The following is a 17,998-nucleotide window of genomic DNA, read 5'->3' on the forward strand; positions in this document are numbered from 1 at the left end:
TGTGTTTCCAGACCTTCTGCCGTTGCCCCTGACTACGATCCTTGCTGCCTGCCCCGACCTTCTGCTACGTCCGACCTTGCTTCTGCCTACTCCCTTGTACCGCGCCTATCTTCAGCAGCCAGAGAGGTGAGCCGTTGCTAGTGGATACGACCTGGTCACTACCGCCGCAGCAAGACCATCCCGCTTTGCGGCGGGCTCTGGTGAAAACCAGTAGTGGCTTAGAACCGGTCCACTAGCACGGTCCACGCCAATCCCTCTCTGGCACAGAGGGTCCACTACCTGCCAGCCGGCATCGTGACAGTAATATAGAACATGGATGCTTGTCTCTAAGTGATGTATAACATGGTTACCTGTGGCTAAGATATGTAGAACATGGCAGCCTGTAGATAAATGATATATAACATAGCTAACTGTCTCTATATGATGTATAACATGGCTGCCTGTTTCTAGGTGATGTATAACATGGCTGCCTGTCTCTAGGTGATGTATAACGTGGCTGCCTGTCTCTAGTTGATGTGAAACATGGTTTCCTGTCGCCAAGTGATGTAGAACATGACAGCCTGTCTCTAGGTGATATATAACATGGCTGCCTGTCTCCAGGTGATGTAGAACATGGCTGCCTGGCTCTAGGTGATGTATAACATGGCTGCCTGGCTCTAGGTGATGTATAACGTGGCTGCCTTGCTCTAGTTGATGTGAAACATGGTTTCCTGTCGCCAAGTGATGTAGAACATGGCCGCCTGTCTCTAGGGGGGACGTATAATATGGCGTCCTGCCTGTAAGTGATGTATAAAATGGCTGCCTGTCTCTAGGTGATGTATAACATGGCTGCCTGTCTCCAGGTGATGTAGAACATGGCTGCCTGGCTCTAGGTGATGTATAACGTGGCTGCCTGGCTCTAGTTGATGTGAAACATGGTTTCCTGTCGCCAAGTGATGTAGAACATGACAGCCTGTCGATTAGTAATATAGAACATGGATGCTTGTCTCTAAGTGATGTATAACATGGTTACCTGTGGCTAAGATATGTAGAACATGGCAGCCTGTAGATAAATGATATATAACATAGCTAACTGTCTCTATATGATGTATAACATGGCTGCCTGTCTCTATATGATGTATAACATGGCTGCCTGTCTCTAGGTGATGTATAACATGGCTGCCTGTCTCTAGGTGATGGATAACATGGCTGCCTGTCTCTAGGTGATGTATAACATGGCTGCCTGTCTCTAGGTGATGTATAACATGGCTGCCTGTCTCTAGGTGATGTATAACATGGCTGCCTGTCTCTAGGTGATGAATAACATGGCTGCCTGTCTCTAGGTGATGTATAACATGGCTGCCTGACTCTAGGTGATGTATAACATGGCTGCCTGTCTCTAGGTGATGTATAACATGGCTGCCTGTCTCTATATGATGTATAACATGGCTGCCTGTCTCTATATGATGTATAACATGGCTGCCTGACTCTAGGTGATGTATAACATGGCTGCCTGTCTCTAGGGGATGTATAACATGGCTGCCTGTCTCTAGGTGATGTATAACATGGCTGCCTGACTCTAGGTGATGTATAACATGGCTGCCTGTCTCTAGGTGATGTATAACATGGCTGCCTGTCTCTAGGTGATGTATAACATGGCTGCCTGTCTCTAGGTGATGTATAACATGGCTGCCTGTCTCTAGGTGATGTATAACATGGCTGCCTGTCTCTAGGTGATGTATAACATGGCTGCCTGTCTCTAGGTGATGTATAACATGGCTGCCTGTCTCTAGGTGATGTATAACATGGCTGCCTGTCTCTAGGTGATGTATAACATGGCTGCCTGTCTCTAGGTGATGTATAACGTGGCTGCCTGGCTCTAGTTGATGTGAAACATGGTTTCCTGTCGCCAACTGATGTAGAACATGGCTGCCTGTCTCTAGGTGATGTAGAACATGGCTGCCTGTCTCCAGGTGATGTAGAACATGGCTGCCTGGCTCTAGGGGATGTATAACATGGCTGCCTGGCTCTAGGTGATGTATAACGTGGCTGCCTGTCTCTAGTTGATGTGAAACATGGTTTCCTGTCGCCAAGTGATGTAGAACATGACAGCCTGTCGATTAGTAATATAGAACATGGATGCTTGTCTCTAAGTGATGTATAACATGGTTACCTGTGGCTAAGATATGTAGAACATGGCAGCCTGTAGATAAATGATATATAACATAGCTAACTGTCTCTATATGATGTATAACATGGCTGCCTGTCTCTAGGTGATGTATAACGTGGCTGCCTGTCTCTAGTTGATGTGAAACATGGTTTCCTGTCGCCAAGTGATGTAGAACATGACAGCCTGTCTCTAGGTGATATATAACATGGCTGCCTGTCTCCAGGTGATGTAGAACATGGCTGCCTGGCTCTAGGTGATGAATAACATGGCTGCCTGGCTCTAGGTGATGTATAACGTGGCTGCCTTGCTCTAGTTGATGTGAAACATGGTTTCCTGTCGCCAAGTGATGTAGAACATGGCCGCCTGTCTCTAGGGGGGACGTATAATATGGCGTCCTGCCTGTAAGGGATGTATAACATGGCTGCCTGTCTCTAGGTGATGTATAACATGGCTGCCTGTCTCCAGGTGATGTAGAACATGGCTGCCTGGCTCTAGGTGATGTAGAACATGGCTGCCTGGCTCTAGGTGATGTAGAACATGGCTGCCTGGCTCTAGGTGATGTATAACATGGCTGCCTGTCTCTAGGTGATGTATAACATGGCTGCCTGTCTCTAGGTGATGTATAACATGGCTGCCTGTCTCTAGGTGATGTATAACATGGCTGCCTGTCTCTAGGTGATGTATAACATGGCTGCCTGTCTCTAGGTGATGTATAACATGGCTGCCTGTCTCTAGGTGATGTATAACATGGCTGCCTGTCTCTAGGTGATGTATAACATGGCTGCCTGTCTCTAGGTGATGTATAACATGGCTGCCTGTCTCTAGGTGATGTATAACATGGCTGCCTGTCTCTAGGTGATGTATAACATGGCTGCCTGTCTCTAGGTGATGTATAACATGGCTGCCTGTCTCTAGGTGATGTATAACATGGCTGCCTGTCTCTAGGTGATGTATAACGTGGCTGCCTGGCTCTAGTTGATGTGAAACATGGTTTCCTGTCGCCAACTGATGTAGAACATGGCTGCCTGTCTCTAGGTGATGTAGAACATGGCTGCCTGTCTCCAGGTGATGTAGAACATGGCTGCCTGGCTCTAGGTGATGTATAACATGGCTGCCTGTCTCCAGGTGATGTAGAACATGGCTGCCTGGCTCTAGGTGATGTATAACGTGGCTGCCTGTCTCTAGGTGATGTATAACATGGCTGCCTGTCTCTAGGTGATGTATAACATGGCTGCCTGTCTCTAGGTGATGTATAAGGTGGCTGCCTGTCTCTAGTTGATGTGAAACATGGTTTCCTGTCGCCAAGTGATGTAGAACATGACAGCCTGTCTCTAGGTGATATATAACATGGCTGCCTGTCTCCAGGTGATGTAGAACATGGCTGCCTGGCTCTAGGTGATGTATAACATGGCTGCCTGGCTCTAGGTGATGTATAACGTGGCTGCCTTGCTCTAGTTGATGTGAAACATGGTTTCCTGTCGCCAAGTGATGTAGAACATGGCCGCCTGTCTCTAGGGGGGACGTATAATATGGTGTCCTGCCTGTAAGTGATGTATAACATGGCTGCCTGTCTCTAGGTGATGTATAACATGGCTGCCTGTCTCCAGGTGATGTAGAACATGGCTGCCTGGCTCTAGGTGATGTATAACATGGCTGCCTGGCTCTAGGTGATGTATAACATGGCTGCCTGGCTCTAGGTGATGTAGAACATGGCTGCCTGGCTCTAGGTGATGTATAACATGGCTGCCTGTCTCTAGGTGATGTATAACATGGCTGCCTGTCTCTAGGTGATGTATAACATGGCTGCCTGTCTCTAGGTAATGTATAACATGGCTGCCTGTCTCTAGGTGATGTATAACATGGCTGCCTGTCTCTAGGTGATGTATAACATGGCTGCCTGTCTCTAGGTGATGTATAACATGGCTGCCTGTCTCTAGGTGATGTATAACATGGCTGCCTGTCTCTAGGTGATGTATAACATGGCTGCCTGTCTCTAGGTGATGTATAACATGGCTGCCTGTCTCTAGGTGATGTATAACATGGCTGCCTGTCTCTAGGTGATGTATAACATGGCTGCCTGTCTCTAGGTGATGTATAACGTGGCTGCCTGGCTCTAGTTGATGTGAAACATGGTTTCCTGTCGCCAACTGATGTAGAACATGGCTGCCTGTCTCTAGGTGATGTAGAACATGGCTGCCTGTCTCCAGGTGATGTAGAACATGGCTGCCTGGCTCTAGGTGATGTATAACATGGCTGCCTGGCTCTAGGTGATGTATAACGTGGCTGCCTGGCTCTAGTTGATGTGAAACATGGTTTCCTGTCGCCAAGTGATGTAGAACATGACAGCCTGTCGATTAGTAATATAGAACATGGATGCTTGTCTCTAAGTGATGTATAACATGGTTACCTGTGGCTAAGATATGTAGAACATGGCAGCCTGTAGATAAATGATATATAACATAGCTAACTGTCTCTATATGATGTATAACATGGCTGCCTGTTTCTAGGTGATGTATAACATGGCTGCCTGTCTCTAGGTGATGTATAACGTGGCTGCCTGTCTCTAGTTGATGTGAAACATGGTTTCCTGTCGCCAAGTGATGTAGAACATGACAGCCTGTCTCTAGGTGATATATAACATGGCTGCCTGTCTCCAGGTGATGTAGAACATGGCTGCCTGGCTCTAGGTGATGTATAACATGGCTGCCTGGCTCTAGGTGATGTATAACGTGGCTGCCTTGCTCTAGTTGATGTGAAACATGGTTTCCTGTCGCCAAGTGATGTAGAACATGGCCGCCTGTCTCTAGGGGGGACGTATAATATGGCGTCCTGCCTGTAAGTGATGTATAAAATGGCTGCCTGTCTCTAGGTGATGTATAACATGGCTGCCTGTCTCCAGGTGATGTAGAACATGGCTGCCTGGCTCTAGGTGATGTATAACGTGGCTGCCTGGCTCTAGTTGATGTGAAACATGGTTTCCTGTCGCCAAGTGATGTAGAACATGACAGCCTGTCGATTAGTAATATAGAACATGGATGCTTGTCTCTAAGTGATGTATAACATGGTTACCTGTGGCTAAGATATGTAGAACATGGCAGCCTGTAGATAAATGATATATAACATAGCTAACTGTCTCTATATGATGTATAACATGGCTGCCTGTCTCTATATGATGTATAACATGGCTGCCTGTCTCTAGGTGATGTATAACATGGCTGCCTGTCTCTAGGTGATGGATAACATGGCTGCCTGTCTCTAGGTGATGTATAACATGGCTGCCTGTCTCTAGGTGATGTATAACATGGCTGCCTGTCTCTAGGTGATGTATAACATGGCTGCCTGTCTCTAGGTGATGAATAACATGGCTGCCTGTCTCTAGGTGATGTATAACATGGCTGCCTGACTCTAGGTGATGTATAACATGGCTGCCTGTCTCTAGGTGATGTATAACATGGCTGCCTGTCTCTATATGATGTATAACATGGCTGCCTGTCTCTATATGATGTATAACATGGCTGCCTGACTCTAGGTGATGTATAACATGGCTGCCTGTCTCTAGGGGATGTATAACATGGCTGCCTGTCTCTAGGTGATGTATAACATGGCTGCCTGACTCTAGGTGATGTATAACATGGCTGCCTGTCTCTAGGTGATGTATAACATGGCTGCCTGTCTCTAGGTGATGTATAACATGGCTGCCTGTCTCTAGGGGATGTATAACATGGCTGCCTGTCTCTAGGTGATGTATAACATGGCTGCCTGACTCTAGGTGATGTATAACATGGCTGCCTGTCTCTAGGTGATGTATAACATGGCTGCCTGTCTCTAGGTGATGTCTAACATGGCTGCCTGTCTCTAGGTGATGTATAACATGGCTGCCTGTCTCTAGGTGATGTATAACATGGCTGCCTGTCTCTAGGTGATGTATAACATGGCTGCCTGTCTCTAGGTGATGTATAACATGGCTGCCTGTCTCTAGGTGATGTATAACATGGCTGCCTGTCTCTAGGTGATGTATAACATGGCTGCCTGTCTCTAGGTGATGTATAACATGGCGGCCTGTCTCTAGGTGATGTATAACATGGCTGCCTGTCTCTTAGTGATGTAGGACATAGCTGCCTTTCTAAAGGTTATGATAACAGGTGATGTTTACAGAGCCCATCACATGGCCCTAGTGTGGTATGGGGAGGGCACACAAATGATCACTGGATCGATCGTGCCGCCATTCATGGTAATCAGTTGTCGGCCGCACATTTCCTATTACACAGGGAGAGGGGCGTCTGAGGCCTGATGATTTTTTGTGGGTCAAATCAATCAGCCATTGAATGATTGTTCTTGTTTGTTGGCTAATTGCTGGCCCTGTTACCCCGAGCAGTATTGACCTGTTCGGCTGATAATCACCCCCTGTAATAGGGCCCTTAGTGTATGTTCACACACAAGATTTTTTCAACTGAAGAAAATCCAAGGCATAAAGTCTGTGGCAGATCTGCAGCTTGTATTCAAGGATCTGGGTTACCCTCATATCAGTAGCATGCATGCCCAATGGAAACAATGGAAGCAGATTCTACGCAGTTTAAACACAAAATATTTGTAAAGTGAAAAAAGACTCTTTTCGATGGGTTTTTATTTTAACAAGCATTGATCATTTAAAGAGCCTTTAAGTTGTGTTCACGCGTTGCAGTTTCGTTGCAGCACTGTCGCAGTACTGCCTAATTACTGTAAAAATGCTGCAGTAACACAACAGTACTGCAATGAAAGTACAACATGTAAACACAGCCCTACACAACTTGATGACAGATAGCCCACCGACTGGACAGAATGGAAGGGGAGGGGGCTCATGACAGGGGTGGGATGAGGAGCAAGAGGGGTCAGGAAAAGGTCAGGTCTAAGTGCAGGGCGAGGAAAAGGGAGAGGAGTGAGAAGGGGTTAATAGGGGGCTGGCAGGATGTGCAGGGCCAGTTGCCCGGAAGACAGAAGATTGTCCTGCCAGCCTGCCCTTATTATGGGTGATAGGTGGTGGACGGGTAGGGGGTTGAAGGGGTCACATTGTCGCAGCGGCAGGAAAGAAAAAGGGGGGGACTTGGAGGAATTTATGGGAAAGTGGTGGCAGCGGCCCGGTTATACCGACCCCTGGTGGAGCTGGGCTGGGACCCAGCTGGTTCTGGTTGTATACTCTCCGAAGCTGGGGCCCTTGGGTCAGGGGGAGAGGCGACTAAAGGCACAGTAGGAGAATGTGGAATTCGGTTGCCTTCAGGTCCCCCCTTCATTCTGCTGGAGTTCTAAGAGCTCAGGTTAAGCAGGTTTTTGCACTGTTATTATTGTTGTTTGCACTTTTATATCTGTTTTATGGAATGAGGTTAATGTTTGACTCCAAAATTGCTGTTAATATGAATATTTATATCTTTATATATTTATGGAATGTTGTGTTAATAAAATGTGGTCCGCTGTGGCCGTTTCTACCACAAAGCAGGTGTTTGTGTCGTATTTAAAGGTGGGAGAGATGGTAGTGGTCAGCACCCATCTCCCATCTATGTAGGGCAGTGTTTCTCAATTCCAGTCCTCAGGTCATGTTTTCAGGATTTCCTAAGTCTTTCTCAGGTGACATAATTATGGTCAGTGAGTCAGGCATCAGCACAATTATATCACCTGCGAAAGACTAAGGAAATCCTGAAAACATGGCCTGTTAGGGGGCCCTGAGGACTGGAATTGAGAAACACTGATGTAGGGCAATGTACGGCTGATAACCATGAATTTATTGCTTACACAAAAGATTCGGTCAACCAATGAATGAGTGTTTTCCGTCTTAAGGTTGCGTTCACACATACGCAGATTTGATATGCAGGATTTTCTGTTACAGATTTCAATGTAAACCAAATGATTGAGCACTTTTTCTAATCTGCAGTTACAAATCCTGAGCATCAAATCTGCGTGTGAATGTACCGTAAATGTTATAATCTGTAGTCATCTGTCTTTGTATAAACTTATGCTTGTATGCAAACAAGAACTTAAAGACCCTGCACATAAAGCTTAGTCTCTATACAATGCTTTATTTTAACTACCTTTTATTTTATCCCATAGGTTCTTTATATCAAATGATGGGTGACCCTGGGAAATGACCCTCACCTCCTCAATTTCCTCTCCAGCTTCTTGCAAAAGTGGCCCCCTTATCTGTCCTGTACTGGAGGCACAATGGGCAGCGTGGGTAGCCTCCTCTCTGGGCATGGATTTAAAAGCAAGCAAGGAAGAGGTTCTCAGCATCGTGGACGAAAACCACCCCACCTCAAGAAACTTAGTCGTTGCTCGGATGGGATCCTCCGATTTGGTTTTTCCCAGGAATCAGGACATGCCAAGGGAGGGGGGTCAAAGATGGGTCGGAGTGAAGACTTCTTCTACATTAAAGTAAGCCAGAAATCACATGTGGGTCCAAGGGAGAATTATCATGAAAGAGTGAGCAACAATGAGCCCGAAAGTCAACCCGTCCCGGAGTATCCTGTACCGACAAGCAAACCGTGTAACCAGCCCAGTATGATGCAGTTTCCCCATCGGCTAGAACTAGTAAGAATATCTTTATGTGCAAATATTCTTGTGTAGCATTTTCAGTTTGGTACAGCTCATTTGCAATAGGATTTAAATAAGAATGTGTTCATGCTTGTGTCAGAGGATCCATCAAGAACCTCAGTTCCTGGTTACATCCTTTTTTGATGGGAAGAATATCACATCATGGAGCGGTATCCTATCCTATCAATACCAAACTCATTACCACAGAACTCAATAGATTATTGGGTCCAGCACTGTGTAGTAGTTTCTGTTCATGATGGAGAACATGGTACAAATGTAGACAATAGCTTAATTTTTCTTTTGTATTAACATCAGCTTTATTGGGCTAAAATATAACTGAAATTATAAAATAAATATTACATTTTTAGGAAATTATGGAATATGTACTAGCTGTTACACCCCCTTCCATAAACATAAATAGAGGTGGCGTGACGTCACGAACACTGAAGCACCAAGCTGCGGTGCTGGCCCCAAGATCGCGAGGGGTCCCCCCGCGATCAGACCCTTATACCCTATCCTTTGGATAGGGGATAAGATGTCTAGGGGTGGAGTATTCCTTTAAATGCAGTTAATTATGATGTTAATATGAAAAATTTGAAAATATAAATGATTATCAAATTAATCCTTTTTCTTTTCTGCTAGGAAATGAATGCCCTGCGCCCATCACCTCTTAAGCCTGGAATGCGAAGAAACTCAGCAGTCACATGTTACCCAGCTGCAGAGAGTGGGCCTCAACTTTCTCTGTACTATCGACCAGATCGTTTGCGAGAGGCAGAAAGTCGGGCTGGGCACTGTATAGGAGGCATGTCAGAATCCGGTAGAAACTCCATGTCTAGCCTTCCAACACATCCCAGCAAGCTGGGAACAGCATGCCAACTCGATGCATTGCTAATGCCAACAGGTCGTTTTGGAGGCAGCGCCCATAATATCACCCAGAGTTCCCGAAGCAACATGTTGAGCCTCAGAGCAATGTCTTTGTCAGATGGTGGAAATGCTAATAAAATTATCAGCGTACCCCCTAAGTCAGGTTTAAGGTCTCCTCCATCTTGTGATGACTTGGTAAGATCAGAACCCGGTGAAAACACAGACGAAGGTCACAGAGGTCCTTCCAGGTCCCGGCAAAGTTCACAAAGGGGCCAGAGAGGCCAGCACAAGTTACAGATTCAAGTGGCTCAGGAGCGAGAGTCTATGGAAAGCAAGGTTCGAGCTTATGAAAAGGAGAGGAAGCTTTCCATGAGTCCATCGATGGATGAAACACAGTGGGAGGTGAGACTACGAAGAACAATGGGGGATTATGGGAAAAGGACAAACTGTAGAGGATAATGTAGGTTATTTTAACCCAAGATCCTTATCTAAATTTATTGAAGTATCCAAAAATAATTGGTTAGTATTTGTAATCGGTTATTATTATCATTATATAGCTGGGTAAATGGAGGGACAAGGTTGTTGTAGTTAGTCTCAATCCCAGTCCTTTCAACTGCTTTCTATATAGCTATGAAAACTATGATGTAAAATAGCTTGAAAGAATAGTATGTATAGAGGGAATACAAGATATAAGCATGTTTGGCTATAGGTTGATTGCAGTATTTTTTATGCATGTCCCCTCTTATAATGTACCATAAAATGGCCAAATAACACTACCTTATCAGTAATCTAAAGAATATACCTGCATGCTATGCATTTGACTTTCCATAGGATTGGGCACCATGTATGAGATCAGGGGTGCGAGCTCTGATTTCCTAGACCATCAGGGTCAATGTCAACCCCTTTGATAGTAAAAGGTGTTCTGGCTTTTGTCACTGCACTGTTAGCTCACCCTAAGGACCAGCTGTATACACCACGGTCATATGTAAATAGTGTAACCGATACTTTACTGCACTCATATGTGACCTACCCACTGAGCTCCCAAAAAGCACCATGAAATGCCCAATTTTCCATGTTGTGGCACTGTAGGGAAATTGGAAATTGAGTTAGTTTTCATTGTAGATTATGGTTGACCTCTAGTAATCCTAGCAACAGTATACACTGTCACCAGCTTACTACTAGGCCGGATTCACACTACATTATCTCTACCCGGAAATACTCTTATTGCGAGGGCGGCCATCAACAACTGTATCAGTAGCCATAGTGCTGTATCAGAATTTCCAAGCAGAATTTCCAAGCTGAATTCCGCTTAGAAATTCCATAGTGTGAACCTGTCCTGAGGGGACTATTCTAACAAAATAAAAGCATTTTCCTTAGCAGAGAACTCTTTTAACAAGCATTAAAAACATTTTCTCTAAGCATGACAATATAAAGGTTGCAAGAAGTGGGCTGTATTTGAGGAAAGTTAAAACATGGAGTGTCTTTTATCTAACTGTCCTACTACTTTCTCCAGGTATGCCAGAAATCTTCAGAAATTGCATCTCTCCGCCAACAGCTACGGGAAATTCAAGAAGAGTCTTCCCTTCGAGCCAGTGAAATTCTCAGCTTGAAAGCCCAACTGCGGGAGACTAAAGGCCGAGCAGAGGCCCAGGAGCAGCGGGCAAGGGAAGCTGAGGAAAGACTACGTGTAGCAGAAGTAGAAAGGGAGGAGAGGGAAGAGACGGCATCATCAGAGGCCGAGCTGGAGACACTCCGCACAGAGCTTGAGGCCGAGCGTCAAAACAACGAGCAGATGACAGATGTCTTCCAGAGGGAGAGGAAGACATGGCGAGATGAGAAGGAGAAGGTCATCCGTTACCAGCGCCAGCTGCAGCAAAATTACCTTCATATGTGTCAACGATGTCAGGCCCTAGAGCAAAGGCTGCGGGCTTTAAGTGGAGAGGACCTGGATGATGGGCCCATTATGACCCTTCCAGATATGGAGCTCTCCTTCCAGGACATATTAGCCACAGAGATATGACTGAAGCAATGGTGTGAGAGAACAGAGTGAGTGTAAGGGTGCGTTCACACTGAGAAATTGGAGAGGAATCCTCGCGTAAAAATTCTTCCGCGGAATTTACGTTTTTTTAAACTCAGAATTCTGAGCGGAATTTACGCAGCGTGAACAGCGCAGAGTAAAATACATTGACGTCAATGGCAAAACAGTTGTTAATTATTTATAGGCGGAGAATTCAAGAGGAATTACTCAAGTAAATTCCTCTTGAATTACTCATTGTGAACGCACCCTAAGAGTAGTTGACTGCTGTATGACTGGGTGTATGGAATTTGAGAACTGGTCATAAAGAAACAGATGCCAATCTGTGTACTGCAGTGTATGGGGAGGGGGGGGTCATAGCTGGGGAAGGGCTGGTTGAACATGTTCCTTAGGCTATTTTTATGGAGGGGAAAACACCAAGAAAAAAGCCAATTCTGCCGCATGGCGTTTTTTCGGCCAAAAACGCTGCGGCCAAATGTTAGCTGTAAATCAATGAGAAATCGCTAAATTCTTTTTACGCTTGCCGTTTTTCAGTTTGGCTTTTTTTTTTTATCCTTTTGACGTTTTTTTCACTCTTTTTTTTAGCTCCTTGACGGGTTTTCCAAAGTCACAGCATGTTGAGCCAATGGCGTTTTTTTCCCTGAAATCATGGCATTTTTCTCCCATAGAAGTCTATGGGAGTGAAAAAAAACGCCAAGAAAAACGACATGTGGGTTTTAACTTTAGCGATCCAAAAAAGTGATGAAGATACCTTTTTTAATAAAAGTTTGTAGGGTAGCATTAAAAAATTAAAAAGATACAGTAGTCAATGAAGAAATTGTATCTAACGAAATTTATCTTTTTATAACAAAATTTTTATAAATTTTTAAAACAGGGATCAATTTATGTGAACAGGTAGGGCACTAAAAATGTAGCTGACAATGATAAAAATGTGTTTGTGTGTGTTTTTTTCTTTATTTTTTACATTTTTTTAGATAGTACTACTCCCAGCATGGAACACACTGTCCCATGATGGGAGTAGTAGTACCTGTACTAATTGACAGATCACCCTGGTCCGTTGCGATCCTTCTGGTCCCCTGTACTGACGTATATATACACCTATTCATATTTCCCGCAGAGATCTGTGATCGGCCAGATGGTTCCAGCCAATCACAGCTCTCTGCAGGAAATATGAATAGGTGTATATGTACGTCAGTGCAGGGGACCATAGAAGAGCGGCCAGCCGCATCCAAACATTATACAGGAGGATCACAGCGGGTGTCAGGAGTGACACTCGCTGTGATCTTTCCTTAACTGCAGGTAATAAAGCTCCCAACATGAGGCAGAGTGTGCTCCATGTTGGGAGTAGTAGTACCTGCAGTTAAGGACAGGTCACAGCGGGTATCACTCATGACACCCGCTGCGATCGTCCTATCTATTGCAGAGATGCTGAGCGGCTCTATACAGCGCTCACATCTCTGCATTATACTTCAGCCAGTGATGTGAATAGAACATCACTCATTCATATTTCCCTCTGAGAGCTGTGATTGGCTGCAACCATCCGGCCAATCACCACTCTGGGTGGAAAATATGAATGAGTGATGTTCTATTCACATCACTGGCCAGAGTATAATACAGAGATGTGAGCGCTGTATAGAGCCGCTCCGCATCTCTGCTATATTATGGATGATCGCATTGGGCGATATGTCTATTAGTACAGGTACTACTACTCCCATCATGGAACAGTCTGTTCCATGCTGGGAATAGTAGTACTACCTAAAAAATGTTAAAAAAAAATTGAGAAAAAAATTAAGTGAAACACACACACTTTATTAAAAATGAATTAAAATTTCATTATAAAAAAATATATAAATTCCGTGAAATAAATTTTTTTCCATCACTACTGCATCCTTTTTATTTATTTTTATTTTTTGGTACCCAACAAATTTAGGGTACCAAAAAAAAAAAACCGCCAAATGGGTCAAAAATGCAATTTCCACTCAAATGCAAAAAACGCAAGAAAAAAACACCAAACACAGGAAAATGCTGTGGCGTTTTTTCTGGCGTTTTTTTGGGCCACAAAAATAACAAGTAGAAACTTAGCCTTAGATGGTGAATGTTAAGGTGGGGTGTCAACAATCTTCATTGCTTTGGCCTGGGTGTCTATTACAGGGGAGATAATCTTTTTTAATTAAAAAGCACTGAGACTCTAACTAAATTTTTGACATGTCTGCATGACGTGACACTAACGCCTTCACAATCAATCGTCATAACCATATATACATTGCACTGCAATGCAGTGCAAGCTTAGAAGCAGCACATAATATCACTACTCAAAAAAATAAAGGGAACACAAAGATAACACATTCTAGAGCTGAATGAATGAACTAATCGTATGAAATACTTTCATCTTTACATAGTTGAATGAGCTGACAACAAAATCACACAAATTATCAATGAAAATCAAATTTATCAACCCATGGAGGTCTGGATATGGAGTCACACTCAAACGCAAAGTGGAAAACCACACTACAGGCTGATCCAACTTTGATGTAATGTCCTTAAAACAAGTCAAAATGAGGCTCAGTAGTGTGTGTGGCCTCCACATGCCCGTAGGACCTCCCTACAATGCCTGGGCATGCTCCTGATGAGGGGGCGGATGGTCTCCTGAGGGATGTCCTCCCAGACCTGGACTAAAGCATCCGCCAACTCCTGGACAGTCTGTGGTGCAACGTGGCATTGGTGGATGGAGCGAGACATGATGTCCCAGATGTGCTCAATCGGATTCAGGTCTGGGGAACGGGCGGGCCAGTCCATCAATGCCTTCCTCTTGCAGGAACTGCTGACACACTCCAGCCACATGAGGTCTAGCATTGTCTTGCATTAGGAGGAACCCAGAGTTAACTGCACCAGCATATGGTCTCACAAGGGGTCTGAGGATCTCATCTCGGTACCAAATGGCAACCAGGCTACCTCTGGAAAGCACATGGAGGGCTGTGCGACCCCCCCAAAGGAATGCCACCCCACACCATTACTGACCCACTGCCAAGCCAGTCATGCTGGAGGATGTTACAGGCAGCAGAACATTCTCCACGGTGTCTCCAGACTCTGTCACGTCTGTCACATGTGTTCAGTGTGAACCTGCTTTCATCTGTGAAGAGCACAGGGCGCTAGTGGCGAATTTGCCAATCTTGGTGTTCTCTGGCAAATGCCAAATGTCCTGCGCGGTGTTGGGCTGTAAGCACAACCCCCACCTGTGGATGTCGGGCCCTCATACCGACCTCATGGAGTCTGTTTCTGACCGTTTGAGTGGACACATGCACATTTGTAGCCTTCTGGAGGTCATTTTGCAGGGCTCTGGTAGTGCTACTCCTTGCACAAAGGCGGAGGTAGCGGTTCTGCTGCTAGGTTATTGCCCTCCTACGGCCTCCTCCACGTCTCCTGATGTACTGGCCTGTCTCCTGGTAGCGCTTCCATGCTCTGGACACTACGCTGACAGACACAGCAAACCTTCTTGCCACAGCTCGCATTGATGTGCCATCCTGGATGAGCTGCACTACCTGAGCCACTTGTGTGGGTTGTGGACTCCGTCTCATGCTACCACTAGAGTGAAAGCATCGCCAGCATTCAAACGTGACCAAAACATCAGCCAGGAAGCATAGGAACTGAGAAGTGGCCTGTGGTCACCACCTGCAGAACTACTACTTTATTGGGGGTGTCTTGCTAATTGCCTATAATTTCTACCTGTAGTCTGTTCCATTTACACAACTCCATGTGAAATTGATTGTCAATCAGTGTTGCTTCCTGAGTGGACAGTGTGATTTCACAGAAGTGTGATTGACTTGGAGTTACATTGTGTTGTGTAAGTGTTCACTTTATTTTTTGAGCAGTGTATTATGAGAAATGTTTGATGGTAGCCATTTGGTTAACCTGCCAGTAGTCACAATAGTCAGTACATTCAAGGCGTTGGCAGGAGGGTACCCTGGAATATACTCCATCAAGTCCTTATCTCTGATGAGCTTGTGCATGGTCTTGGGGTTCCAAAAGTCATGCTTGAGTCCCTTCAGTTTGTACTTTCTCACAGTCCAACAAATACATCACCATCGATCCAGGAAGGTTGCCATTTGTCAAATGCAAAAGTGGCCCACTGCAAAGTGTGAAAGTCACCCTTGTGTCGCTCCCTGTACATAGCAAACCACTTTACTCTGTATTTTGGAGCCTCAGATGAAGTGAAACATAGTCCTGGTATAAAACCAGGCTTCCTTCCAAAAAGATGAGACACTTTCTCTCTCTCACAGCTGTTTCAGGGTCCTTGCCTTACTCCAAAAGAGCTGTCTACACATCCTTGGATGTCTCATCTGTCTGGACAATGGTCCGTCTAGTCTGAGTTTTTCTAATTGCCGCATTGGCCGCTTATAAGTCTACATGCACCACATGGTCTCTTCAATGGTAATCCATAACCCCCCTGAACCCCAGGAGAAGAAAAGACTAGTTTTGTCTCTGCATCTATATAAATCCTGAGTGAACATTTTTTGCAGAGTATTGTGTTTTGTGAGAGGACAAATGTGAGTAAGAAGATGTATGATGGTGGAAGAGTGCGTATGAGTGAGAAGATTTATGCATTGTGTGCACCTTGAGTTTATGCCTTTAGAGTGCATTGTACAGAGTGGTTGTATGTTGCCCTGTGCACTCACACAGTATATTGTGTGTGTGTATAAAGAGCCCTTCTTATAACACCCCAATGGTTTTCTATGTTCCTTGATCATTTTGTGCAAATCACCACAATAACACAGATGGTCCATGTGTTGTGGAGTTTGTGCCGCACGCAGTCAATGTGCGATCTGTGCGCTGGTGGTGAGAAAATGAACAGACACTATATGAGAACTGAAGAAGGTGCTGAAATGCCATCAACCTATGTAGGCAACCAGCAATGGAACAACCAACAGAATAGTCCTCTACGTGAAGAAGAAAACATTGTTGAACACTAACCATTGTAAAGTGGTGCTAATGGAAATACACTGTGCCGGGCTTTGGTAGAGGGCTGGATTTTGGGACTATGTTCTGGAACAAAAACAGCAGTACTATGTTGAGCATTGGTATAAGATGGTGTTTATGATCGCTGCACTGGTTCATGGGAAAGCTAGTGGGACATTGCTGCTCCAATATAGGTTATACTTTCATAGACTGGTCAAGCTGAACAATGCACTGCTGGTCATAGGAAGGCCATACAATCAGGTGACGTCTGTACATGTCCTAAAAGGAAATGCACTTTGAGGGAATTAAATGATCATTGTGATGCTAAGCCTACGTGAATGTATGGGTGGTGGGGGTATCACACCAACCCTTTTACTTGGTAATATTGGGTCAGGATACCTGGGTTGGGAAAGCCATATTTATTTGTGTCTGGTGCAGCCTGGACGCTGTTAACTGGGTGACAAAATCTAAAATTTGATGTTTACATAATTTAAATAAAGAAATCTCCAAGATGATGTGCTGCTGTATTACAATATGTAGTGTTATGTATCTCCTTTCACTGGTTAATGCTGATAGTTGTCTTTGTTTTTTTTTTTTTTCTATAAAGTATTGTGTTGCCAGTTATTTATTCATAGTTCCTTGTACAGATAGGCCTCATGGTTCACTATTAAAACATTTTATTTTTTATAAAAATAATAATAATAATTGCATGTTTGACCATATTTTATGGTTATTTTCTGTATGACTTCTCATTCCTAGTGTTGAGCGGCATAGGCCATATTCGAATTCGCGAATATTCGCGAATATATGGACGAATATTCGTCATATATTCGCGAATATTCGCATATTCGGTATATTCTCGTTTTATTTTCGCATATGCGCATATTCGCGTATGGGAAAATTCGCATATGTCAAAAAATTAGCATATACAATATTAACATACGCGAATATTCGTATATGCGAAAATTTGCATATGCTAATTTTCACATATGCGAATTTTCGCACGCCAGTCTCACACAGTAGTATTAGAGCCTTCTTACACCACACAAACTGGAAGCAGAGAGGGGTGATCACTGTGATGTGTACTGTGAAGAAAAAAAAAATATAATATACGAATATTCGTAATTACGAATATATAGCGCTATATTCGCGAAATTCGCGAATTCGCGAATATGCGATATTCGCGAATAATATTCGAATTGCGAATATTCGCGAGCAACACTACTCATTCCATTTCAATGTAGGGAAATCTAAATTGCTAGGTCCAGTTAACCTTGTAGAATCTCAAGTATTTGGCAAAATAATAGAATGTTGCAGAATCTTGTAATACCTTTTTAGACAAGCTTTTGGGAGTCTTCCCTTTATCATGTTAAAAGCATCTACATCACTGGACTAATATGGCCACTCCAACCTACTGCAAAGAATTGAGAACAACATAC

General features: G+C 44.3%; 1 protein-coding gene across 6 annotated transcripts in view; it reads left to right on the forward strand.

Annotated features, from left to right (window-relative positions):
- The window catches only part of LZTS1 (leucine zipper tumor suppressor 1), a 33,422-nt gene extending 17,263 nt beyond the window's left edge, over positions 1-16,159 (forward strand). For all 6 annotated transcript variants that reach the window (XM_056571118.1, XM_056571116.1, XM_056571119.1 and 3 more), the window contains 3 exons: positions 8,228-8,704; positions 9,350-9,973; positions 11,085-16,159. In XM_056571118.1, the coding sequence (XP_056427093.1) occupies positions 8,339-8,704; positions 9,350-9,973; positions 11,085-11,591 (1,497 nt within the window). In that variant the 5' untranslated portion in view covers positions 8,228-8,338 and the 3' untranslated portion in view covers positions 11,592-16,159. The remainder of the gene's footprint in view (positions 1-8,227; positions 8,705-9,349; positions 9,974-11,084) is intronic.
- The last annotated feature ends 1,839 nt before the right edge of the window (positions 16,160-17,998 follow it).

The sequence above is a fragment of the Hyla sarda genome, chromosome 4 (assembly GCF_029499605.1).
Source record: "Hyla sarda isolate aHylSar1 chromosome 4, aHylSar1.hap1, whole genome shotgun sequence".
NCBI lineage: Eukaryota > Metazoa > Chordata > Amphibia > Anura > Hylidae > Hyla > Hyla sarda.